Source organism: Rhinopithecus roxellana, chromosome 6, assembly GCF_007565055.1.
Source record: "Rhinopithecus roxellana isolate Shanxi Qingling chromosome 6, ASM756505v1, whole genome shotgun sequence".
NCBI classification, from domain to species: Eukaryota; Metazoa; Chordata; class Mammalia; order Primates; family Cercopithecidae; genus Rhinopithecus; species Rhinopithecus roxellana.
In genome coordinates this window covers 45,809,480-45,833,689 of record NC_044554.1, presented here as the reverse complement: position 1 = coordinate 45,833,689, position 24,210 = coordinate 45,809,480, and the positions used below count along the sequence as shown (strand labels likewise).

The window sequence follows — 24,210 nt, the reverse complement described above, 5'->3', positions numbered from 1 at the left end:
ATTCTGATCATCTATGTGATGTGAATCTTGACTGCAAATCCAGATCTGAGGGCTCACTATGGTTATGAATTCTCAAGGAGAATTTTTTTTCCCTCCACTGCACCCTCAGGTCATAACAAACTAGTTTTCTTGCTGTCCCTATCTGCCCTGTAGGTTTAGTGTTCAATCTCACTTCCTTGAGAATGTGACTTTTTGCAGGACCCAGCTTTATTTAGGTGCCTCCTCTTTGACTACTCATCTTGGAAAAAGCTTAGGCTCTATCTCCTGTGCTTTGCATTCCGTGCAGCCATCTGGATACAAAGTCAGGGTCCCCAGGGATTAATGAAATCTTTAGGGCAAAAGTCAGTTTGCTTACCTCCCAGGGTTGCTACTTAGACCTCATTTTTGACCTGTATGAAATTTTACCTTTCATTCTAGTTCACCAGTACATTGTGAAAGATGTTTTAAATGTTTTACAGAAGTTTAGATGGTTCAACTGGGAAGATCATATGAGATTTCTGTTCTGTCATATTGCCAGAAATAGAAGTCATCTACATTTTTTTTTCCTAGTCTTTGGTAGATGAGTGGCTGGATAGCTACAAGCAGGACCACGATGCAGGATTTCTGGAGCTTGTTAACTTTTTCATCCGATCTTGCGGATGTAAAGGTGAGGAAACTACTCCCCCTTTCTAATTCCCAACCTTTTGTTCCTATGTCACGAAATTCTTTCTCCATTTAGATATGTAGGATTAGACATTTCCTAAATAAAGGAAGATGGTAAAGCATTAGAAAAATTTTACTTATTTAGGCTGGGCACTGTGACTCACACCTGTAATCCCAGCACTTTGGGAAGCTGAGGTGGGTGAATCACTTGAGGTCAGGAGTTTAAGACCAGCCTGGGCAACATGGTGAAACCCTACTAAAATACAAAAAATTATCTGGGTATGGTGGCTCATGCCTGTAGAATTGCTTGAACCCAGGAGGTAGAGGTTATAGTGAGCTGGGATAGCGCCACTGCACTCCAGCCTGGCGACAGAGCCAGACTGTCTTCAAAAAAAAGAGAAAAGTTTCACTTATTTAACTAAATTTTTTTATTGATAAATACGGGAAGTGATCCAGTAGGGAACCATGTTGGTTTAGAGGCAAGACACTTTGGGGAAAAACAAGTAATCATGCTTATGTTATGGCACAAATTTGAAGACACCCTTTAGTCTTTCTAGGTGCAATAATCTGTTATTTTCTTACTCTTTATTTCCCAGCTACTTTGCCCATATTTCTCCTCTGTAGCTGTGGTACCCCCAGAACTCTTATTGTCATGGCTTAATTTATTGAGACAGATGGTCTCAGTCAGGTTGTATTATATAAGAAATCAGCACCTGGCTTAGTTTTATTGCTCTGTCTGTTTTGTTTGTTTGTTTTTTGGTTTTTGTGTTTTTTTTGCGACAGAGTCTCACTCTATTGCCCAGACTGGAGTGCAGTGGCACAACCTTGGCTCACTGCAACCTCTGCATCCTGGGTTTAAGCGATTCTTGTGCTTCAGCCTCCCAAGTAGCTGGGATTACAGGCGTGTGCCACCAAACGCGGCTAATGCTTGTATTTTTAGTAGAGACGGGGTTTCACCAGGCTGGTCTTGAACTCCTGACCTCAGGTGATCCACCTGCCTCAGCCTCCCAAAGTGTTGGGATTATAGGCGCGAGCCATCGCATCTAGCCTGTTTTTTTGTTTTGTTTTGTTGTTGTTGTTGTTTTTGGCACAGTTTTTCACTGCTTGATTCCTTTTTTTTTTTTGAGACGGAGTCTCTCTCTGTCACCCAGGCTGGAGTGCAGTTTTTTTGTTTGTTTGTTTAAAAAACAAATCCTGGCCGGGCGCGGTGGCTCAAGCCTGTAATCCCAGCACTTTGGGAGGCCGAGACGGGCGGATCACGAGGTCAGGAGATCGAGACCATCCTGGCTAACTCAGTGAAACCCCGTCTCTACTAAAAATACAAAAAACTAGCCAGGCGATGTGGCAGGCGCCTGTAGTCCCAGCTACTCAGGAGGCTGAGGCAGGAGAATGGCGTGAACCTGGGAGGCGGAGCTTGCAGTGAGCTGAGATCCGGCCACTGCACTCCAGCCCGGGTGACAGAGCAAGACTCCGTCTCAAAAAAAAAAAAAATCCTGCCTCAGGTTTATTTGTACAAATAGTGCAGGAGGACACCAGTGCTTCTGTCCTCACATTGGAGACGGAGATCTCTACTCTGAAGACTTTGTACAGCTTGGGGCACCTTTGGGAGCCTGAGCTGGAACTGAAGCTGGAGCTGCAGCCTGGGCCTTCATTTGATCCTTGGCCTTTGGCTGGCATACCCCGAGCCCCTTGGCATTGTGGGCACAAGCATGCTTCTCAAGCTTGGGGTGGGCAGTGTAGGCAAGTGGGCTTAACTTCCTTGGGCTTTAGGAGAGGCTTGATAGCCTCGACATGTGCACTTGTGGCCCTGGCATTGTTGCCCTGCATCATCTTTTTTTTTTTTTTTTTTTTTTTTTGAGGCAGAGTCTCGCTCTGTCACCCAGGCTGGAGTGCAGTGGCGCGATCTCCACTCACTGCAAGCTCCGCCTCCCGGGTTCACGCCATTCTCCTGCCTCAGCCTCCTGTGTAGCTGGGACTACAGGCCACCACGCCCGGCTAATTTTTGTATTTTTAGTAGAGACAGGGTTTCACCGTGTTAGTCAGGATGGTCTCCATCTCCTGACCTCGTGATCCGCCCATCTTGGCCTCCCAAAGTGCTGGGATTACAGGCGTGAGCCACCGCGCCCGGCCCATCTTTTTTTTTTTTTTTTTGAGACAGAGTCTCACTCTGTTGGCAGGCTGGATTGCAGTAGTGCAATCTCAGCTCACTGCAACCTCCGCCTACTGGGTTCAAGTGATTCTCCTGCCTCAGCCTCCCGAGTGCCCAACACTATGCCCAGCTCATTTTTTGCATCTTTAGTAGAGACGGGGTTTCACCATGTTGGCCAGGCTGGTCTCGAATTCCTGACCTCATGATTCGCCCACCTTGGCCTCCCAAAGTGCTGGGATTACAGGCATGACCGACTGCGCCCAGCTGGTCTGCATCTTCTTTAGGCCCTTCTTGTTGTGCTTCTTGGCAAAGCACATATTCCTCAGGAACTTGGGGTCCATCCCCTTAAGAGATTTGTATCTTTGTGATTGGGGTTTCTTGATGCCATTTCTGTGCAGTTTACAGCCTGATTGTGTGAGGTGTGGTTCTTGGATTTGGCCATGTCTACAGCATAACCTGTGGCTCCCTTCCTTTGGGTTTTTAGAGAGATTGCCTTATAGCAAATACAGCGTGGGATGTTGGCAGACTGTTGACCAGGGGGTCTTCTGATTCCCCACCTAAGCTCTTTGCAGAATATTTCCTTGCTCATCTTCAGGTATATCTGTAAATAATCATAGCATCCTGTTATTTTGCTTGTAAGCACCTCATATCCTTCATTCTTTAGGCACTGTGACCCCTGAGATGTTCAAGAAGATGTCCAACTCAGAGATCATCCAGCACCTAACAGAGCAGTTTAATGAGGTGGAAGAAGACGATTGGGATCCTCTTACTCCTCTTATTTCAAAACAATGCCTATTATCCCCTTCTTTTTGATTCTGTGAAATAGGGTAGCTTTTAGAAGGAGGAATTCAGTCTCTTGGGGGTAAAAGAGATCTGAATATGCCTCTCAAATTGGGGAGAATACCTGGAAATGAGGTATAACAGAGGTATTTTTACTAGACTGTTGGGTTTTGACATCCAAGCCCGTATGACTTCATGGACCTTGTGATAACTTTCCCATCCTTTTCATGCATCCTTTTGTAGGACTCGGGGGACTATCCTCTGACAGCTCCAGGTCCATCCTGGAAGAAGTTCCAGGGCAGCTTCTGTGAGTTTGTGAGGACATTGGTCTGTCAGTGCCAGTACAGCTTCCTCTATGATGGCTTCCCTATGGACAACCTCATCTCCCTGCTCACTGGCCTCTCAGACTCACAAGTCCGCGCCTTCCGTCACACTAGCACCCTGGCTGGTGAGCATTCCTTTTTACTCTGGACATTCTTCCAGGGATTTATAGAACTTTCCTCTGTTCTCCCATTCAGGGTCTTATTTCCTACCTGCATCTTGGCTTTTCACTTCAAGGCCATTCCTCTTTTATCCTAAACTTCAATACAGTTTCTCACTAGTGGAATTTTGAGAAGGGGTAGATCACAGCAACAATTTCCAGGCTTAATATTTTTGTCAGAGCTCACCACTAGGGGTATGCTGATGGTTAGAAGAAGACCACAAGAGTTAGAGGGAAACAGTCCACTCTAGGACAGGCAGTCTTAGGATTTTAGGGTCACCCTGCTCTGGCTTCTCATTTTCATTCTGTTTTTTCCTTCGACTCATCCTCTCTCCTCTGACCTAAATAATGATTTCTTTATCTCTTTTTCCTTACTCAAAGCCATGAAACTGATGACCTCCCTGGTAAGAGTTGCCCTCCAACTGAGTCTGCACCAAGATAACAATCAGCGTCAGTATGAGGCTGAAAGAAACAAGGGGCCAGGGCAGAGGGCGCCTGAGCGGCTGGAGAGCCTGTTGGAGAAACGCAAAGAGGTGAGGAGTGTTCCCTGCTTCTTCCTTCCCTTTTTCCTAACTTGCATCCACTTCTGCCACAGACCCCCTTATCAGGCCCTGGGCAGTCTTTCAAGATCATGGATAACAGAGTCTGGCAATAGTTTCATAGACCCATCCTGTAAGGGGTCATTGCATGCTCATCTTGTTTCTGGATTGTGGGCTCAATAAATAATGTGTAATTTAGAGTTCTCTCTAATTCCACTTTTGCTAAGTTTTTCTTTGTCAGCACTCATTGTCAGAAGTGTTTAAGTGCTGTACCTGCCTGTCATGCAAGGAATTTTTGATCTACTTGTCAAGTGTGCATGCAGTGTGCAAGTGATCGCAGGAGTACTAAAAGGCAACCATTGACAAGGGAGACCAAATTTTCAAGGAATGGAAAGAGCACAGGCCTTCCAGTGAACTCCTGGCTTTAAATTCTGTTCCATTTAGTCACTAGCTCCATAGCCTTATGTAACCTCTCTTCAGTTTTCTTTTCGTTAAAAAAAAAAAGGGATAATCTCACCTTTTTGTGAAGAATAAATGAGATGATAAGTAAATTTCCTCAGCTGGCACATAGTAGATACTTGTTTTGTTTCCTTTTTAACTTAAGGATGACCACTGGAGGGCATAAGCCGTAGCAAAATCTTTTACGCTGATGAAATCTTTAATCAGCTGGGTCCATCATAAGAGTAACACTACTGATGTGTTCTCCTCACTCTCTGTTAGTGTCTTAAGACCCCTCCTGTGAGGTTGGCAGGGCTCACCATGTCTGACCATATCATTTGGCTGTTTCTCCAGCCCTCACAAAAGATCTCTTCCATTCTAAATCACTAGAGAAGGAAACTTTCTACTTCCCTCATTCTCTTTTGTTATTTTTCATTGTCAGGTTGATCTTAAAAGCTTATGTGTATTAATCTATCCTGGATTTTAAATTATGTATACTAGTGCAAATCTTTCTTTCTCTTTTTTTTCTTTTTTTGGCTTCTCCGGGCTCTAGCTTAATCAATTGTCATTATAATTCTCCCATTTTATCCTTAATTTCTTTCTCCCCACTCTTTTCTTCTCTCCACTTATAAATGTATGTAGGCTCTTGGATCTTTATTTCATTCTGCTTCTCTGTGAGTTACTCTTTTTTCCATCCTTCCTTTTAGGATAGTATTTCCTTACTTCTTTAATGTCCAACTAACTGAATCCTTTTTGCTACCTAGCTTATTTCCCCATTTTTCTTTGAAACTGTTCTTTCCAAACCAATGACTTCCTAATTCCTAAAGCCAGTAACCTTTTCTCAGTCTCCCTTTCCCAAATATTTTACATATTTGCTTCACCTATTTTTGCTATTTTACTGTAAAATATGGACATATAGGTACTTCAGCCCTAATGACTTAAGTATGTCCTGTCGAAAATGATACGTTGTTCTTACATAATTGAAGAGGTGGGATCTGTTGTCTTAAAGAATGTTCCCTTTCTCCTTATAATTCTGTTTCTTTAGCATCTATTCATGTGATCCAGGATTTTTCAACAATGGCACTATGGATGTTGAGGGGCTGTCCTGCCATGGTAGGATGTTTAGCAGCATCTCTGGCCTTTTATCTACTAGATAGATACCAGTAGTACCCTGCCCCCTCCCCCCCACCAAGTTGTGGCAGCTAAAAAAATCTTTAGACACTACTAAATCTCCCTTGGGGAACAAAATTAGCCCCAGTTAAGAACCACTGATCTAATCCCTTTCTTCTCATTTTTGCTAGTTCCACTTCTATTAACTGCACTTAACAAAAAATTTGTTTTCCAAATTGTTAGAAACATACGGGCATCATACCTCGAAGATCTTGCAGGTTCAATTCTAGACCACCACAATAAAGTGAATGTTGAAGTACAATGAGTCACACAATCAAAAAATCGAAATTTTTATTTCTCAGTGCATATGAAAGTTATGTTTACACTGTAGTCTGTTAAGTGTGCAAGACTATTGTCTAAAAAACAGTGTATGTACCTTAATTTAAAAATATTTTATTGCTAAAAAGTGCTAATGGCAATCTGAACCTTTAGCGAGTTATATCTTTTTGTTGGTGGAAGGTCTTGCTTCCATGTTGATGGCTGCTGACTGATCAGGGTAGTGGTTGCTGAAGGTTAGGGTGGCTGTGGCAATTTCTTAAAATAAGACAACAGTGAAGTTTGCTGCATCTATTGACTCTTCCATTTACAGAAGATTTCTCTGTAATATGAAATGCTGTTTGATGACATTTTACCCACAATAGAAATTCTTTCAAAACAAGAGTCAATTCTCTCAAGCCCTCGTGCTGCTTAATCAGGTAAGTTTAGGTAATAGTCTGAATCATTTGTTGTCATTTCAACAATATTCACAACCTCTTCACCAGAAATAGATTCCATTTCAGGAAACCACTTTCCTTGCTCATTCGTAAGAAGTAATTCCTTATTCGTTCAAGGTCATGAAATTCTAGCAATTCAGCCACATTTTCAGTCTCTACTTCTAGTTCTCTTGCTATTTCCACCATATCTGTAGTTATTTCCTCTACTGAAGTCTTAAACCTCTCAAAGTCATCCATGAGGGTTAGAATCAACTTAACTCTTGTTAATGTTGATATTTTGACCTCCTCCCATGAACCACAAATGTTCTTAATGGCATTTAAAACGGTGAATCCTGGCCGGGCGCGGTGGCTCAAGTCTGGAAGGCCGAGACGGGTGGATCACGAGGTCAGGAGATCGAGACCATCCTGGCCAACACAGTGAAACCCCATCTCTACTAAAAAAAAATACAAAAGACTAGCCGGGCAAGGTGGCGGGCTCCTGTAGTCCCAGCTACTCGGGAGGCTGAGGCAGGAGAATGGCGTAAACCCAGGAGGCTGGAGCTTGCAGTGAGCTGAGATCTGGCCACTGCACTCCATCCAGCCTGGGCGACAGAGCGAGACTCCGTCTCAAAAAAAAAAAAAAACAATGGTGAATCCCGGCCAGGCACAGTGGCTCACACCTGTAATCCCAGCACTCTGGGAGGCCAAGGCAGGTAGATCATATGAGGTCAGGAGTTTGAGACCAGCCTGGCCAACATGGAAAAACTCATCTCTACTAAAAATAACAAAATTAGCCAGGTGTGGTTGTGTGTGCTTGTAATCCCAGCAACTTGCAAGGCTGAGACAGGAGAATTGCTTGAACCCAGGAGGCAGAGGTTGCAGTGTGCCAAGATCACACCACTGCACTCTAGCCTGCACTATGGAGACTCTATCTCAATAAATAAATAAATAAATAAATAAATAAATAAATAAATAAAAGTAAAGTAAAGTAAAATGGTAAATCCTTCCCAGACGGGGGGTTGGGTTGTTCTGGTTTTTGTTTTTTGTTTTGAAGACAAGGTCTGGCTCTGTTGCCTAGACCAGGATGCACTGGTATAGTCACAGCTTACTGCAGACTCAACCTGCTGTGCTCAAGTGATGTTCCTGCCTGATCCTTCCAAATTTCTGGAACTACAGATTGCATACTACACCTGGCTAGTTTTTGTTTTGTTTCTGTAGAGACAGGTTCTCACTGTGTTGCCCAGGCTAGTCTTGAACTCCTGGGTTTAATCAGTCCTCCCACCTCAGCCTCCCAAAAAGTTGGGATTGTAGGCATGAGCCACCATGCCTAACCCCAGGAGGTTTTAAATGGACTTTGCCCAAATCATCAGAGGAATCACTGTGGCAGCTATAGCCTTTTGAAATGTATATTTGAAATAGTAAGACTTGAAAGTTGAAATTACTCCTTGGTTCCATGGGCTGCAAAATGGATGTTCTGTTAGTAGGCATGAAAAAAGCAACATGGATCTCCTTGTACATCTTCACCAGAGCTCTTGGGTGACCAGGTACATTGTGATTGAACAGTAATATTTTGAAAGGAATCTTTTTTTTCTGAGCCATAGTTCTCACCCATGTGCTTAAAATATTCAGGAAACCATGCTGTAAACAGATGTGATATCAGTTAGGCTTTGTTGTTTCATTTATGGACATAGGGAGAGTAGATTTAGCATAATTCTTAAGGACTATAGGATTTTTAAAATGGTAAATGAGTGTTGGCTTCAGCTTAAAGTCACCAACTGCATTAGCCCCTAACAAAGAGTCAGGCTGTCCTTTGAAGCTTTGAAGCCAGGCATTGACTTCTCCTCAATAGCTGTGAACGTCCTAGATGGCATTTTCCAATATAAGGCAGTTTAGTCCACATTGAAAATCCATTGTTTAGTGTAACCACCTTCATCAATGATCTTAGCTAGATTTTCATGATAACTTGTTGCTTCTCTGTCAGTATTTGCTGCTTTACCTTGTACTTTTATGTTACGGAGAGGGCTTCTTTCCTTAAACTTCATGAACTAACTTCTAGCTTCAAACTTTACTTTTGTGGCTTCCTTACTTTGCTTAGCCTTCATAGAATGGAATACAGCTAGGATATTAATCAGGATTGGGCTTTGGCCGAAGGGAATGTTGTGGCTGGTTTGATCTTCTGTTCCGACTACTAAAAACTGTCTCTGTATTAGCAATAAGACTGTTTAACTTTCTTACCCTTTGTGTGTTCACTGGAGTAGCGTTTTTAATTTCTTTCAAGAATTTTTCTTTTGCATTCATAAATTGACTGTTTGGTACAAGAAGCCTAGCTATCAATTGGCCTGTCTTGGCTTTCAACTAAGCTTCATCAATTTTTTTTTTTTTTTTTTTTTTTGAGACAGAGTCTCTCTTTTTTTTTTTTGAGACGGAGTCTCACTCTGTCGCCGGGGCTGGAGTGCAGTGGCCGGATCTCAGCTCACTGCAAGCTCCGCCCTCGGGTTCACACCATTCTCCTGCTTCAGCCTCCCGAGTTGCTGGGACTACAGACGCCCGCCACCTCGCCCGGCTAGTTTTTTGTATTTTTTTTTTTTTTTAGTAGAGACGGGGTTTCACAGTGTTAGCCAGGATGGTCTCGATCTCCTGACCTCGTGATCCGCCCGTCTCGGCCTCCCAAAGTGCTGGGATTACAGGCTTGAGCCACCGCGCCCGGCAGAGACAGAGTCTCTCTTTGTTGCCCAGGCTGGAGTGCAATGGCTTGATCTCAGCTCACTGCAACCTCCGCCTCCCAGGTTCAAGTAATTCTCCTGCCTCAGCCTCCTAAGTAGCTGGGATTATAGGCATCTGCTACCGTGCCTGACTAATTTTCTTTTTTTTTTTTGAGATGGAGTCTCGCTCTGTCGCCCAGGCTGGAGTGCGGTGGCGCGATCTCCACTCACTGCAAGCTCCGCCTCCCGGGTTCACGCCATTCTCCTGCCTCAGCCTCCCGTGTAGCTGGGACTATAGGCGCCCGCCACCACTCCCGGCTAATTTTTTTTGTATTTTTAGTAGAGACAGGGTTTCACCGTGTTAGTCAAGATGGTCTCGATCTCCTGACCTCGTGATCCGCCCATCTCGGCCTCCCACAGTGCTGGGATTACAGGCGTGAGCCACCGCGCCCGGCCATTTTCTATTTTTAGTAGAGACGGGGTTTCACCATGTTGGTCAGGCTGGTCTTGAACTGACCTCAAGTGATTTGCCCACCTCAGCCACCCAAAGTGCTGGGATTATAGGTGTGAGCCACCACACCTGGCCTCTAAGCTTAATCATTTCTGGCTTTTGATTTAAAGTGAGAAACATGTGACTCTTCATTTCTTTTGGACACTTAAGAGGGTTATTAATTGACCTAATTACAATATTTTTGTGTCTCAAGGAATGAATAGGGAGACCTGAGGAGAGAGAGACAGGGAAACTCTTGTTGGTAGAGTATTCAGAACACATACAACATTTGTTAAGTTTGCCATCTTATATGGGCACAGTTCATGGTACCCCAAAACAGTTACAGTAGTAACCTCAGGCTGGGTGTGATGGCCCATGCCTATAATCCCAGTACTTTGGGAGGCTGAGGTGGAAGGATTTCTTGAGCCCAGGAGTTCAAGACCAGCCTGGGCAAACATAGGGAGACCCTGTTTCTACAAAAAAAAATTTTTTTAACTAACTGGGTGTGGTGGCATGCATCTGAACTCCCAGCTACTCGGGAGGCCGAGGCAGGAGGATCTCTTGAGTCCAGGAGGTGGAGGCTGCCATAAGCCATGGTCACACCACTGTACTTCAGCCTGGGTGCCAGAGTGAGACCCTGTCTCATAAAAAAAAAAAGTAACATTAAAGATTACTGATCACAGATAACCATAACAGGTACCGTAATGAAAAAGTTTATAATATTGTGAGAATTACCAAAAAGTGCCACAGGGACACAAAGTGAGGATATGCTATTAGACAAATGGTGCTGATAGGTATGCCCAATGCAGGGTTGTCACACACCTTTAGTAAACAATGTTTGCAAAACAATGAAGCAAAGTGCAATAAAGTGAGATATGCCTGTATAATACCAGCTAGGGCTTCTGAATAGTCAGAATAACCACATGCAGAGGGGATATTATTTTTACTAAACACAAACTTTTGAGGCATTAGTTGACTATACAGCTTCTTCCAGAATTAGAAGGTTTAAAAGACAGCATAGGATTACGGGGGTTCACACTATCCTATGATAAACAGGAAGTAGGTGGAAGTTGTACTTTTTTGTAACTTCAGGGCCTTATGCTTGTTAGGGTACGAGAGATTAATTCGTTTCTCCCTGTCCTCCAGCTCCAAGAGCATCAAGAGGAGATTGAGGGGATGATGAATGCCCTCTTCAGGGGTGTCTTTGTTCATCGGTACAGGTGAGCTAATGGGATTCTCTTATTGAAGCAGCTGGCCTTTGGTTATGGAATCTGAGGAAGTGAACAAGGTTCCCCCCCTCCAACCCATAGTTATTTGGTTAGTCCCAGAATTAATGTGGCTGGAGCAAAAACTCTTAACAACAAATGTTTCAAATTGGTGAGGTTTAGTTTATCACCACCTACAAAGGATCTTATAAGTGCTTCTTGGAGAAAATAAGAGAATAAAGCATTGCTGAGTATTTTCCTGCTCCAGTTTTGCCCCAGATCTGCCCCAACTCCTCATCTTTCTGGGGTTGGAGACTTGAGAATAAGAGCAGAGAACAGAAAGGCGGGACTTTTCTGAGGGATGCATGCTGTCTGGTGAGCCTTCTCCTGGCCCAGCCTGCTGTCTCACTATGCGAAGGGCAGGGGAGTTTTATATTGTTTAAAGACCTGATCAAGTTAAGTTAAAAAGAGTATCTGTAGGCTGGGCGCGGTGGCTCATGCCTGTAATCCCAGCACTTTGGGAGGCCAAGGCAGGCAGATCACCTGAGGTCAGGAGTTCACAACCAGCCTGACCAACATGGAAAAACCCCATCTCTACTGAAAATACAAAATTAGCCAGATGTGATGGCGCATCCCTGTAATCCCAGCCACTTGGGAGACTGAGGCAGGAGAATCACTTGAATCTGGGAGGTGGAGGTTGCGGTGAGCCGAGATCATGCCATTGTACTCTAGCCTGGGCAACAAGAGTGAAACACTCTCTCTCTCTCTCTCTCTCTCTCTCTCTCTCTCTCTCTCTCATATATATATATATATATATATATATATATATACACACACACACACACACACACACACACATATTTATGGTATCTGTAGATGTTTCTGACTCTTACCTAGGTTTCACTTCTGCCTTTCCAGACCCTTTCAGCTGATTTAACCTTTTCTTTTTTTTTTTTTTTTTTTTTGAGACGGAGTCTCGCTGTGTCACCCAAGCTGGAGTGCACTGGCCAGATCTCAGCTCACTGCAAGCTCCGCCTCCCGGGTTCACGCCATTCTCCTGCCTCAGCCTCCCGAGTAGCTGGGACTACAGGCGCCCGCCACCTCACCCGGCTAGTTTTTTGTATTTTTTAGTAGAGACGGGGTTTCACCGTGTTAGCCAGGATGGTCTCGATCTCCTGACCTTGTGATCCGCCCGTCTCGGCCTCCCAAAGTGCTGGGATTACAGGCTTGAGCCACCGTCCCCAGCCTAACCTTTTCTTAATGTGGAATTAAAACACACTCAGGGCCGGGCATGGTGGCTCACACCTGTCATCCCAGCACTTTGGGAGGCCGAGACAGGCGGATCACAAGGTCAGGAGATGGAGACCGTGGTGAAACCCAGTCTCTACTAAAAATACAAAAAATTAGCCAGGCCTGGTGGCAGGCATCTGTAGTCCCAGCTACTCAGGAGGCTGAGGCAGGAGAATGGTATGAACCTGGGAGACGGAGCTTGCAGTAAGCCGAGATGGCGCCACTGCACTCCAGCCTGGGCAACAGAGCGAGACTCCGTCTCAGAAAGAAAAAAAAAAACTCCCACACTTCGGCCAACAGCTGAATGAACCTTTTTTTGGGGGGGACGGAGTCTCACTCTGTCGCACAGGCTGGAGTGCAGTGGTGCGATCTTGGCTCACCACAACCTCCACCCCCTGGGTTCAGGCAATTCTCCTGCCTCAGCCTGCCAAGTAGCTGGGACTACAGGCGCCCCCCACCATGCTTGACTAATTTTTGGCTACCATGCCCTGCCTGAATGAACTTTCAAAATTGGGTTTTAAAAGAGGTATGGAGGCCGGGTGCAGTGGCTCACACCTTTAACCCCAGCACTTTGGGAGGCCAAGATGGGCAGATCACTTCAGGTCAGGAGTTTGAGACCAGCCTGGCCAACATAGTGAAACCCCATCTCCACTAAAAATACAAAAAGGTAGCTGGGCGTGGTGGTGCACCTGTAATCCCAGCTACTCGGGAGGCGGAGGCAGGAGCATCACTTGAACTAGAGAGGTAGTGGTTGCAGTGAGCCGAGATTGTGCCTGGGCAACAGGTAGAGTGGAGAATTAGGCTTTACAAGGCTGGTGTTTAACTATTTTATGGTTTGGTAACAGAAAATATTTACTAACTGGTTATGGCACATTTTTGTAGTCCTAGCTACTTGGGAGGCCAAAGTGGGAAGATAACTTGAACCCAGGAGTTCCAGGCCAGCTTGGGCAACATAGAAAGAGACCCCATCCCTTAAAAAAAAAAAGAAAAAATATTTACATGTATTTTGCTATATATATATATATATAGTATTTACATTGGGAGGAAGAAATGAAAGGCGTGGGGTGCATGGCATTTCAAGAACATAAATTCTTCCATGAGAGGGTGTTATCTGGTAGGATGGAAAGTGAGTTTGAAGAGAGGGTGACTATAAGAGTCAACTTATCTGTCTGTGTCTAGGGATGTCCTTCCTGAGATCCGTGCTATCTGCATCGAGGAAATTGGGTGTTGGATGCAAAGCTACAGCACTTCTTTCCTCACTGACAGCTATTTAAAATATATTGGTTGGACTCTGCATGATAAGGTGGGATTCGAGTCAGTTTCCTTTTCCGTTTCCCTCATCTTTTTCCTCACCTTTTCCTGGGCCTGCCACTGAGATATTTTACCTAGTGAGCAATGATTAACCCATCAAGACATTGAACCTTGAAACTCCCTAGCACTGGGGAGGGTAGGATAAGGTAGAGAGAGACATATCCAGGAGATAAAATGACTCAAAACATGAGGTATGGGGAGAGAGACTTTCCCATGGAAGAGAGTTATTGCTGGATGGTAATGCAGGTGCTAAGGGGCAGCCAAAGTATCCTTCTCATGAGTACTGCTGTGATCCTTTTGTTTTTTAAGTAAGAAGACAGCTGTTAATTTTTTCTGACATCTCAGAGTCCTCAGTATAGGAGACACCCAAGCAATAATGAGGGATCGGAGAGGGGAGTCTGGAGGCTCAGTAGGGGCAAGTAGAGTATGGTTAGTCTTGTTTCCATTCTCCTGGTTTTCCTTCCTCATCAGCACCGAGAAGTCCGTCTGAAGTGCCTGAAGGCCCTGAAAGGGCTGTATGGCAACCGGGACCTGACCACGCGTCTGGAGCTCTTCACCAGTCGCTTCAAGGTGAAATGGCTGGCGCTCCTTGGCTTGGCTCTTTGTCGTGATTCCCATTTCCCCACCTTGTATCTTTCTACTCCTCATGCTCTAAGATGTCTTGGCTATCCCAGCATCTTCCTCTGTGTAGGTACTCTCTTTAGGAATTTCTGATTCTAAGAGAGCAGAATGTTTGGAATTTGCATAATGAGATATTGAGTGACTTTCTCCTTTCTGCAGGACCGGATGGTTTCCATGGTCATGGACAAAGAGTACGATGTGGCAGTGGAGGCCGTCAGATTACTGATACTTATCCTTAAGTGAGTCCTGGGAAGAGGGGAGGCCAGTGTCTCAGACCTTTGCCCCTTCCAGGGTCCTCTCCCTCCACCTGTCCTAGCTGACTCTTCTGTCTGTGCAGGTTGACTGAGGTCATTCCTGAGTTGCAGTATCTCGAGGGGGAAATATTTCTGTCTTCTCTAACTCCCCATACTCCTTTGTCTTTCACTCTCCATTTAGAAGTTCTTTGTGAGTTATGTCCTCGTTGCTTTTGCCTCTTTTTGTTTCTAGCCTTGGTTGTGCCAGAAGACAATGTCGCTATTCACACACTCTTTCTGCTTTTCTGTGGGCAGGAACATGGAAGGGGTGCTGACGGACGCAGACTGCGAGAGCATCTACCCCGTTGTGTATGCCTCTAATCGAGGCCTGGCCTCTGCTGCAGGCGAATTTCTGTACTGGAAGTGAGTAGGGCCCCTTTTATTTCTTTAACACCACCCTCTCAGTTTCTCTCCCCGATTTGCTGCTGCCCTACCTAAGGCCTCCCCATCTCCATGGAAGTCTCTCTGGTGTCTCCTTTCCTCTCTCTGCTCCTTGGGGCTTTCCTTAGCTCTGCACCTCCTTTTCCTTTATCATCTCCTTGGGCCATCTCCTCCCTCTGTGGTCATCGTTACACCTCCTTGTTTCCTCCTGTGCTGAGCCCTTTCCTTATGTCCTTTCCACCAGACTCTTCTACCCTGAGTGCGAGATAAGAACGGTAGGTAGAAGAGAGCGACGCCAGAGCCCAGGCGCCCAGAGGACTTTCTTCCAGCTTCTGCTGTCCTTCTTTGTGGAAAGCGAGGTGACATACACAGAGATGAAGTCTGGCTGTTGTGCATAGGACCTACAAGTGGACTGGGCTTGGTGGCTCATGCCTGTAAGCCCAGCGCTTTGAGAGGCTGAGGTGGCAGAATCCTTTAAGCCCAGGAGTTTGAGACCAGCCTGGGCAACATAGTGAGACCCTGTCTCTACTGGAAAAAAAAAAAAAAAAGACAAATGGAGAAGGATGGGGGTGGACACTGTAGGAAGGAGAGCGATATTTAATCAATGACCACTTCCTAGGGTATTTTAATATGCCATCACTAACTCCCCATGCACCTCCTTCCCCAGCTCCATGACCATGCTGCTTACTTAGTAGACAGCCTGTGGGACTGTGCAGGGGCTCAGCTGAAGGACTGGGAGAGTCTGACAAGCCTGCTGCTGGAGAAGGACCAGAGTGCGTGCCACATGGAGCCAGGGACAGGGACCTTCCACTTCCTAGGGTGAAACCAGGAGAGATTGCTTGCCTGACTTGTACAAGGCAGCAAGGGTGGCATGGGGTTGGGGGAACTTGGAGTTAAGAAGGTGGCTAATCTTTGATTCTGTGTTTTTGATCCTCCTGGCACTCCAGACCTGGGTGATGTGCAGGAAAGCACACTGATAGAAATCCTTGTATCCAGTGCCCGGCAAGCTTCAGAGGGGCACCCACCTGTGGGCCGGGTCACTGGGAGGAAGGTATGGCATGAGGGTGGAGTGGGTAGGTCAGTAATACTCAATCCTGACAGGCATTGTGCATCCTTACCCTTCGGGCCAGGGTTAGGGTACTCCTTCTACCCTTTAAAGAATTTCATTTCCAGAAAAAAGGGCTGGGTGTGGTGGCTCATGCCTATAATCCTAGCACTTTGGGAGGCTGAGGAAGGCAGATCATGAGGTCAGGAGATCAAGACCATCCTGGCTAACATGATGAAACCCCATCTCTACTAAAAATAAAACAAAAAAATTAGCCGGGCGTGGTAGTGGGCACCTGTAGTCCCAGCTACTTAGGAGGCTGAGGCAGGAGAATGGCGTGAACCTGTGAGGCGGAGCTTGCAGTGAGCTTAGATCGTACCACTGCACTCCAACCTGGGCGACAGAGCGAGACTGTCTGAAAAAAAAAGAAAAAAAAGGGAATTTCATTTCCAGAGAAAAGAAATATCGTGGGAGCTGCCGAGTTCTCTTTTCCTTCCAGGCAGATAAGGTCACGGGGAGGAGGACTGCACACACCCCCTGCACCAGTGTTTCTTTACACCTCCCCCACCCCCAAGTGACTCTCATTCTAGGGCTTAACCTCTAAGGAGCGCAAGACCCAAGCTGATGACAGGGTGAAGTTGACTGAGCACCTCATCCCCCTGCTGCCCCAGCTCCTGGCCAAGGTACCACTCAGCATCACACCATGAGAAGTGAAAGGAAATGGCCTCTATGGGGGTGGGAGTAGGAATTAGCAATGTGTCAGCTCCTAAGGAGACCTCCCTGTCAATCATCACAGTTCTCAGCTGATGCAGAGAAGGTCACTCCCCTGCTCCGGCTTCTCAGCTCATTTGACCTCCACATCTACTGCACTGGGCGCTTGGAGAAGGTAAGGAGATAGATTTCCTATACCTTGCTTCTTGCCTGCTGGGGCCAAAGGGTTCTATTGCCAGTATCTTTTTTTTTTTCCAAGAACCTGGGTTCCAGAAAAATCAGCAAGCCTTGTCTTAGGCATCTTATCCTTGAAGTTTAATGCTTTTAACCCTGTTCCACTTCCCTCCAGAAGAGTGCCCTCCTCCCACCCCCACAGCACACCATCTTCTGCCTTTTCTTCTCAGCACCTGGAGCTGTTTCTGCAGCAACTCCAGGAGGTGGTGGTGAAGCATGCAGAGCCAGCGGTGCTCGAGGCCGGGGCCCATGCCCTCTACCTGCTCTGTAATCCGGAATTCACTTTCTTCAGCCGGGCCGACTTTGCCCGCAGCCAACTAGTGGATCTGCTGACTGACCGCTTCCAGCAGGAGCTTGAAGAGCTGCTGCAGGTAGAAGCTGGGACTGGACAATGGGACACCCAAACAAGGGTGGGAGGGGCTGCAAGACGGGACGTGGACTGATGAGTTCTGGGGGAAATGCTATTGTGGATCTTCTTTCTTCCTCAGTCGTCCTTCCTAGATGAGGATGAGGTATATAATCTGGCAGCCACTCTGAAACGCCTCTCTGCTTTCTACAAGTGAGTGGCTTTCCTCCTCTTTCCCATCCCGTTTTTACTGGTGTCTGTGGAGTTGGTTCCCTCTGTTCTTTTCCAGTATAACGTTCCCATTTCTTCCACAAAGCGCTCATGACCTGACTCGCTGGGAACTCTATGAGCCATGTTGTCAACTCCTGCAGAAGGCTGTGGACACAGGAGAAGTTCCTCACCAGGTGAGTGGACAGGCTAGAGATGGGTTGGGGGCTGGGGGGCTAGATTTTAAGGACCTATGTTCTAGGTGGCCACCAGGTGCATCAAGTCTCAAGGTGTAGAGTGGACAAAGCGAGGAAGATCAGGTCGGGGGGTCACCTCTTAATTCCTCTCTTAGAAGGTAGACTCTACTTCCAGTGTCTTCTTGGATTTCCTGGAAGCCAAGGATAATATTGATGGATTCTAGGAGACGTAGAGTAAATTAGGGAGCGGTGACATTTCTACTTCGTATAGAAGCCTCTGAAGAGTGTCCATAATATCATTCATTTTCCACTGGAAAAGGAATTGGCTCTCCCCTTACTCATTTTCTCTCCTCTTCATTGGTGTGTGTCTGCCTATCTGTCTCTCCCTCTCCTGACCCAAACCTCATTTTTCAAACACTTTGTTGTTACAGGTTATCCAGCCAGCCTTGACTCTTGTCTATTTTTCCATTCTCTGGACACTAACCCACATTTCTAAATCAGATGCTTCCCAGGTGAGTGTGGGTCTTAGATGGGGGAGTGGGAACAGAAGAGTCTGTGTCTTCATTCTTCCCTTTCAAGCCACTGTGTCCACAGAAGCAGCTGTCGAGTTTGAGGGACAGAATGGTGGCCTTCTGTGAACTCTGCCAGAGTTGTCTCTCAGATGTGGATACTGAGATCCAGGAGCAGGTGAGCACTGACTCAAGTGGGAGCAACAAGGCGAGTATCCCTGCCTGCATCCCCCATTCCAAGGAGAAATTGACAAGTGTCATTTCTACCTTGGGAAACATTCTGTCCTTTTAAACATCCTTTCTTTTCCCCCTACAGGCTTTTGTCTTATTAAGTGATCTACTTCTCATCTTTAGCCCTCAGATGATTGTCGGGGGCCGTGATTTCCTTAGGCCACTTGTCTTTTTTCCTGAAGCTACTCTCCAGTCTGAGCTAGCCAGCTTCCTCATGGACCACGTCTTCATCCAGCTGGGAGACCTGGGCAGTGGTGCAGTGACTCTATACCTGGGGCTCAGTAAGGGCTGGGGCTTGGGTGTGGCTCAGGAATATAGGGCAGGAAGCCTAAGTCTGTGATTCCCTTCTGCCTTCCTTGTGAGCCAGGTGATTCCCAGGAGGATCATTTACAGATAGAGCGGCTACACCAGCGGCGCCGCCTCCTGGCCGGGTTCTGCAAGTTGTTGCTTTATGGGGTGCTGGAGATGGACGCAGCCTCAGATGTTTTCAAACACTACAACAAGGTACAGCAAGGCCCTACAGAAATAAAAGAGAAAAGTGCAAGTTGAGCACAGCTATGACTTCAAACACGATAGCACTACAGGTGGGGGATATCCAATGGTATCAAGCTTAAAGGAGAAGTAGGAGGGAAAGGCACTGGGAGTTCAGAATAAGAGGACAAAGAAAAGAGACTTAATAGTAAATAATTATGGAGAAAAAGCTGTGAAGAAATTCACTGGAGGGGAAATAGCTTATTCTTCCTGTCAAGAAATATTTATTTTTCTCTGACCCCTGTCTATGGAATGGGGTAACATAAGAAGGAAAAAAGAATAAAAGAGGGATCAATCCTCACAGGATACCTAGATAGGTGCCCCAGTTTCCTCAACCCACCAGTATTGATTTATGCTTATTGAGCACCTGCTGTGTACCAAGCACCATTCCAGGAACTAAGGCCACAACAGTGAACAAAACACACAAGTTACTATTTGGTGGAGCTTCCGTTGTAGTTGGGGAGAGACAAATAGTGAAGGTGTCAGTGCTGTGTGAGAGGGCAGTCTCAGGCTTACTTCTCTTCTCCAAGAATTGGGCTTGGGGCAGTGTTTGTTTCTTTTTTATTTATTTATTTACTTATTTTTGAGACGGAATCTAGCTCTGTCGCCAGGCTAGAGTGCAATGGCACTATCTGGGCTCACTGTAACCTCTACCTCCCGGGGTTCAAGCAATTCTCCTGCCCCAGCCTCCCAAGTAGCTGGGATTACAGGCACGTGCTGTCATGCCCAGCTAATTTTTATAGTTTTAGTAAAGACAAGGTTTCACCATGTTGGCCAGGGTGGTCTCGATCTCCTGACCTTGTGATCCGCCCACCACGGCCTCCCAAAGTGCTAGAATTATAGGCATGAGCCACCGCACCCAGCCTGTTTCATTATTTGTTTACCAAAACTCTGATTTATTTTGGGCTTTGCACCTGTTGATTAGAGATGAGGTCTAGTCTGAATTATTTTATGCTTCAGTTCGTGTTTCCTACCTAAGGCAGTTTGGGAGGGAGACACGATTAGTGATGTGAAGGAAGAAACAAAATGGTCTTTTCCACCGGTCAGACATTACCTTCCCCACTCTTTCCCCTCAGTTCTACAATGACTATGGTGACATTATCAAGGAAACATTAACTAGAGCAAGGCAGATTGACCGAAGTCATTGTTCCCGAATCCTGCTGCTGAGCCTCAAGCAGGTGCGTCCTTCTGCCTTGAGGGCATGCCCTCCCTGTTGTCCCCAAGTCTCTGTCTACCCTCAGCCACTCAAAATATAAGATCCTTCAGAGCAGTAACTTCTTGTTTTGACTCTTAACTTTACATGATAGGTTCCTTCATTCGAATACTTGGAAAGTATTATTTTTTTTTAACTGACTGGGCAACCCCATCAAAAGTAACTTATCAGAATGTTGGAACGCCAACAAGGAAGTGATAGGGAATCCCTAATTATTTTTCAGTCTGTTCTCTTTCAGCCTCCTTCAGTTACTATAGACATTTTTATTTAATGTTACAGAGTAGAGGTGATGGGCGTTGTCTGCTGCAGGGGTTAGTATCAGGGGAGTTCCTTAGAAGAAAAAGAAAGAGTAAAAGTAGTAGATGGTGTCCCAAGGCCTTTGGAATTTCTGAGTAGAGAAGAGAATGCTGGACTTCTCTGTTTCTGCCATGTTTTTCCCTTTCCCACATGCACCATGTCTCCTGGACACAGCTGTACACAGAACTGCTGCAGGACCATGGGCCCCAGGGCCTGAATGAGCTTCCTGCCTTCATCGAGATGAGGGACCTGGCCCGGAGGTTTGCCTTGAGTTTTGGACCCCAGCAGCTGCAGAACCGTGACCTTGTGGTCATGCTACACAAGTAGGAAGTATTAGTTGGAGGCCGTGTTCACGGAGGGCTGGGAACAAGGTCTTGGAGGGAGGGTATGTGTGTCAAGGAATAGCAGTCAGGTTAGTGGTGGGTATGCCTTTGGAGACAGGCTGGGGACAGAGGGAGGGTGCACTGGCACAGGATATCTCAGCCCTGGGAGGGAAGTGGGAAGAGACTTTCTTCCTAAAAGAATTCTGCCCAACCAAGGGAAGGCATCAAGTTCTCCTTGTCTGAGCTTCCTCCAGCTGGCTCCTCCGATCAGCCTCCAAATCTGGCATTCCTGGAGCTCCTTTCAGAGTTTTCCCCCCGACTCTTCCATCAGGACAAACAGCTTTTGTAAGTTGGTGGGTGGATAGAGATGTGGATTAGGGAAGGGCCTGCTGAGGGCCCGGTAGCCCCTTCAGCCTTTTGGTTCCACCTCTTTCTTAGACTGTCCTACCTAGAAAAGTGCCTACAGCAAGTCTCCCAGGCACCTGGCCGTCCCTGGGGCCCAGTCACCACCTATTGCCACTCCCTCAGCCCTGTGGAGAACACAGCAGAGACCAGCCCTCAGGTCCTCCCCAGCTCCAAAAGGAGGCGTGTTGAAGGTAGGGTGCTGTGTGGGTATGGGGGTGCCCAGCGTGGATAAGTGCAGGTGGTCTTTGGCTGCCTTCAAACTTATTTTGTCAAATATTTCATTGAGCATCTACTGTCATTCAGGGTATTAATTTCTTTCAAGGTTTAGTCAACTGAAAACCTGCATCAAAAATCAAATAGAGGGCCAGGCGCGGTGGCTCATGCCTGTAATCCCAGCACTTTGGGAGGCCGAGGCGGGCGGATCACGAGGTCAGGCGTTCGAGACCAGCCTGGCCACGATGGTGAAACCCTGTCTCTACTAAAAATACAAAAATTAGCCAGGCGTGGTGGCATGCACCTGTAATCCCAGCTACTGGAGAGGCTGGCAGGAGAATTGCTTGAACCTGGGAGGTGGGGGTTGCAGTGAGCTGAGATTGTGCCGCTGCACCCCAGCCTGGGCGACAGAGCGAGACTCTATCTCAAAAAAAATAATAATAATAAAATGAAATAGAAAACCGATGATAAAACCAAATATTGAACTAAGAAATCTATACCTTCAGAGTACCCCTCCTCAATGTCTTGTATCCCATCATTTTCCAAACTTTAGACACTTTTACACAACCTTCATTATTTTTTCCCTTCAGATCACCTGTTGTCTTATAAGTTGCCTAAGGTTTTTTTGTTTTGTTTTGTTTTGTTTTGAAATGGAGTCTTGCTCTGTCGCCCAGGCTGGAGTGCAGTGGCGGCCTGATCTCGGGTCACTGCAAGCTCTACCTCCCAGGTTCATACCATTCTCCTGCCTTAGCCTCCTGAGTAGCTGGGACTACAGGTGCCTGCCACCACGCCCGGCTAATTTTTTTTTTTGTATTTTTGGTAGAGATGGGTTTTCACCATGTTAGCCAGGATGGTCTTGATCTCCTGATCTCGTGATCCACCTGCCTCAGTCTCCCAAAGTACTGGGATTACAGGCGTGAGCCGCTGTGCCCAGCTGCCTAAGGTTTTTTCTTTGCTTTTTAAAAAACAGCTGCATATTAAGTAACATTGTAGCAATCATTTCATATGCAAGTATGTGTTTTCTAGTGTACATTTTTAAATGGGACTTTATGTGACAGCTTTATTGAGATACAACTTACATATCATAAAAATCATCCCCCCCACCTTTTTTTTTTTGAGATGGAGTCTTGTTCTGTCACCCAGGCTGGAGTGCAGAGGCGTGATCTCGACTCACTGCAACCTCCGCCTCCCAGGTTCAAGCGATTTTCCTGCCTCAGCCTCCTGAGTAGCTGGGACTACAGGCTCCCACCACCATGCCCGGCCAATTTTTGTATTTCTAGTAGAGACAGGGTTTCACCATGTTGGCCAGGCTGGCCTCAAACTCCTGACCTTGTGATCTGCCCACCTCAGCCTCCCAAAGTGCTCCCAAAGTGCTGGTGAGTCACCGCACCCAGCCAAAAATCACACTTTTAAAGTGTACGCTTAGCATATTCACTGAATTGTACAACCATCACCACTATCTAATTTTAGAACATTTTCATCATTCCAAAAGAAACCACATACCCATTCACAGTCTCTGCCCATCTTCCCAGCCTTAGGTTAGTATCACTAATATAATTCCTATCTCTTGATTTGCCTATTCCAGACCTTTCATATAAATTGAATCATATAATATGTGGCCTTTTATGTCCAGCTTCTTTCACTTAGCACAGTGTTTTCAAGGTTCATCCATACTTTGACATATATAAGTATCTCATACCTTTTTATGGCCAAAACAATATGCCATTGTGTGGATATGCCACATTCTACTTACCCACTTGTCAGTTGATTGACATTTGGGCTGTTTTATGCATAATGCTGCTAAACATGCATGTGCAAACTTTTGGGTAGATGCATCTTTCCAGTTTTCTTGATATATACCTGGGAGTGGAATTGCTGGGTCATATGGCAATTCTATATTTAAGTTTCTGAGGAGCTACCACACTGTTTTCCAAACTACCTACACCATTTTACAATCCTACCAGTAATGTATGGGGGCCCTGGTTTCTTCATGTTGTCACTGGTACTTATTATTTTTTATTTTATCCATCTCCTAGTAACTGTAAGGTGTGGTATCTCATTGTGGTTTAAATTTGCATTTCCCTAATGACCAGTGGTATTGAGCATCTTTTCATGTGCTTATTGACAGTTTGTTTGTCTTCTTTGGAGAAATGTCTGTTCTGATCCTTTACTATTTTAAAATAGGGTTGTCTTTTTATTGTTGAGTTTTAAGTATTCTTTATATATTCTAGACACGAGATTTCTTATGATATGCAAACATTTTCTCCCATATTTTGGGTTATCTTTTCATGTTATTGGTGGTATCCTTTGAAACACAAATATTCTTGAATTTGGTGAAATCTAACTTACTTTTTCCTTTTGTTGCTTTTGCTTTTGATGCCCTATCTTGAGAAATTGTTGGCTAATTCAGGGTCACAAAGATTTACTCCTGTGTTTTCTTCTAAGAGTTACAGTTTTAGCTCTTAATTTAGTTTTTTTTTTTTTTTTTTTTTTTTTGAGACGGAGTTTCGCTCTGCCACCCAGGCTGGAGTGCAGTGGCCGGATCTCAGCTCACTGCAAGCTCC

At 45.8% G+C, this 24,210-nt stretch overlaps 1 protein-coding gene across 7 annotated transcripts in view; it reads left to right on the top strand.

Moving 5' to 3' along the window:
• STAG3 (stromal antigen 3) overlaps nucleotides 1–24,210 on the top strand; it is a 37,721-nt gene that overhangs the window by 6,636 nt on the left and 6,875 nt on the right. For 5 of the 7 annotated variants that reach the window (XM_030932158.1, XM_030932156.1, XM_030932155.1 and 2 more), the window contains 25 exons: nucleotides 550–646; nucleotides 3,456–3,532; nucleotides 3,815–4,019; nucleotides 4,434–4,585; nucleotides 11,230–11,303; nucleotides 13,758–13,881; nucleotides 14,361–14,459; nucleotides 14,670–14,749; nucleotides 15,059–15,166; nucleotides 15,429–15,543; nucleotides 15,852–15,957; nucleotides 16,132–16,235; nucleotides 16,820–16,912; nucleotides 17,026–17,115; nucleotides 17,345–17,545; nucleotides 17,663–17,733; nucleotides 17,837–17,924; nucleotides 18,356–18,436; nucleotides 18,519–18,611; nucleotides 18,750–18,918; nucleotides 19,032–19,168; nucleotides 20,272–20,373; nucleotides 20,880–21,028; nucleotides 21,245–21,373; nucleotides 21,467–21,624. In XM_030932158.1, coding sequence (XP_030788018.1) covers nucleotides 550–646; nucleotides 3,456–3,532; nucleotides 3,815–4,019; nucleotides 4,434–4,585; nucleotides 11,230–11,303; nucleotides 13,758–13,881; nucleotides 14,361–14,459; nucleotides 14,670–14,749; nucleotides 15,059–15,166; nucleotides 15,429–15,543; nucleotides 15,852–15,957; nucleotides 16,132–16,235; nucleotides 16,820–16,912; nucleotides 17,026–17,115; nucleotides 17,345–17,545; nucleotides 17,663–17,733; nucleotides 17,837–17,924; nucleotides 18,356–18,436; nucleotides 18,519–18,611; nucleotides 18,750–18,918; nucleotides 19,032–19,168; nucleotides 20,272–20,373; nucleotides 20,880–21,028; nucleotides 21,245–21,373; nucleotides 21,467–21,624 — 2,902 coding nt within the window. Of the gene's footprint in view, nucleotides 1–549; nucleotides 647–3,455; nucleotides 3,533–3,814; nucleotides 4,020–4,433; nucleotides 4,586–11,229; nucleotides 11,304–13,757; nucleotides 13,882–14,360; nucleotides 14,460–14,669; nucleotides 14,750–15,058; nucleotides 15,167–15,428; nucleotides 15,544–15,851; nucleotides 15,958–16,131; nucleotides 16,236–16,819; nucleotides 16,913–17,025; nucleotides 17,116–17,344; nucleotides 17,546–17,662; nucleotides 17,734–17,836; nucleotides 17,925–18,355; nucleotides 18,437–18,518; nucleotides 18,612–18,749; nucleotides 18,919–19,031; nucleotides 19,169–20,271; nucleotides 20,374–20,879; nucleotides 21,032–21,244; nucleotides 21,374–21,466; nucleotides 21,625–24,210 lie in introns of those variants that run through there. The other 2 variants (XM_030932157.1, XM_030932161.1) reach the window with 2 other exon arrangements.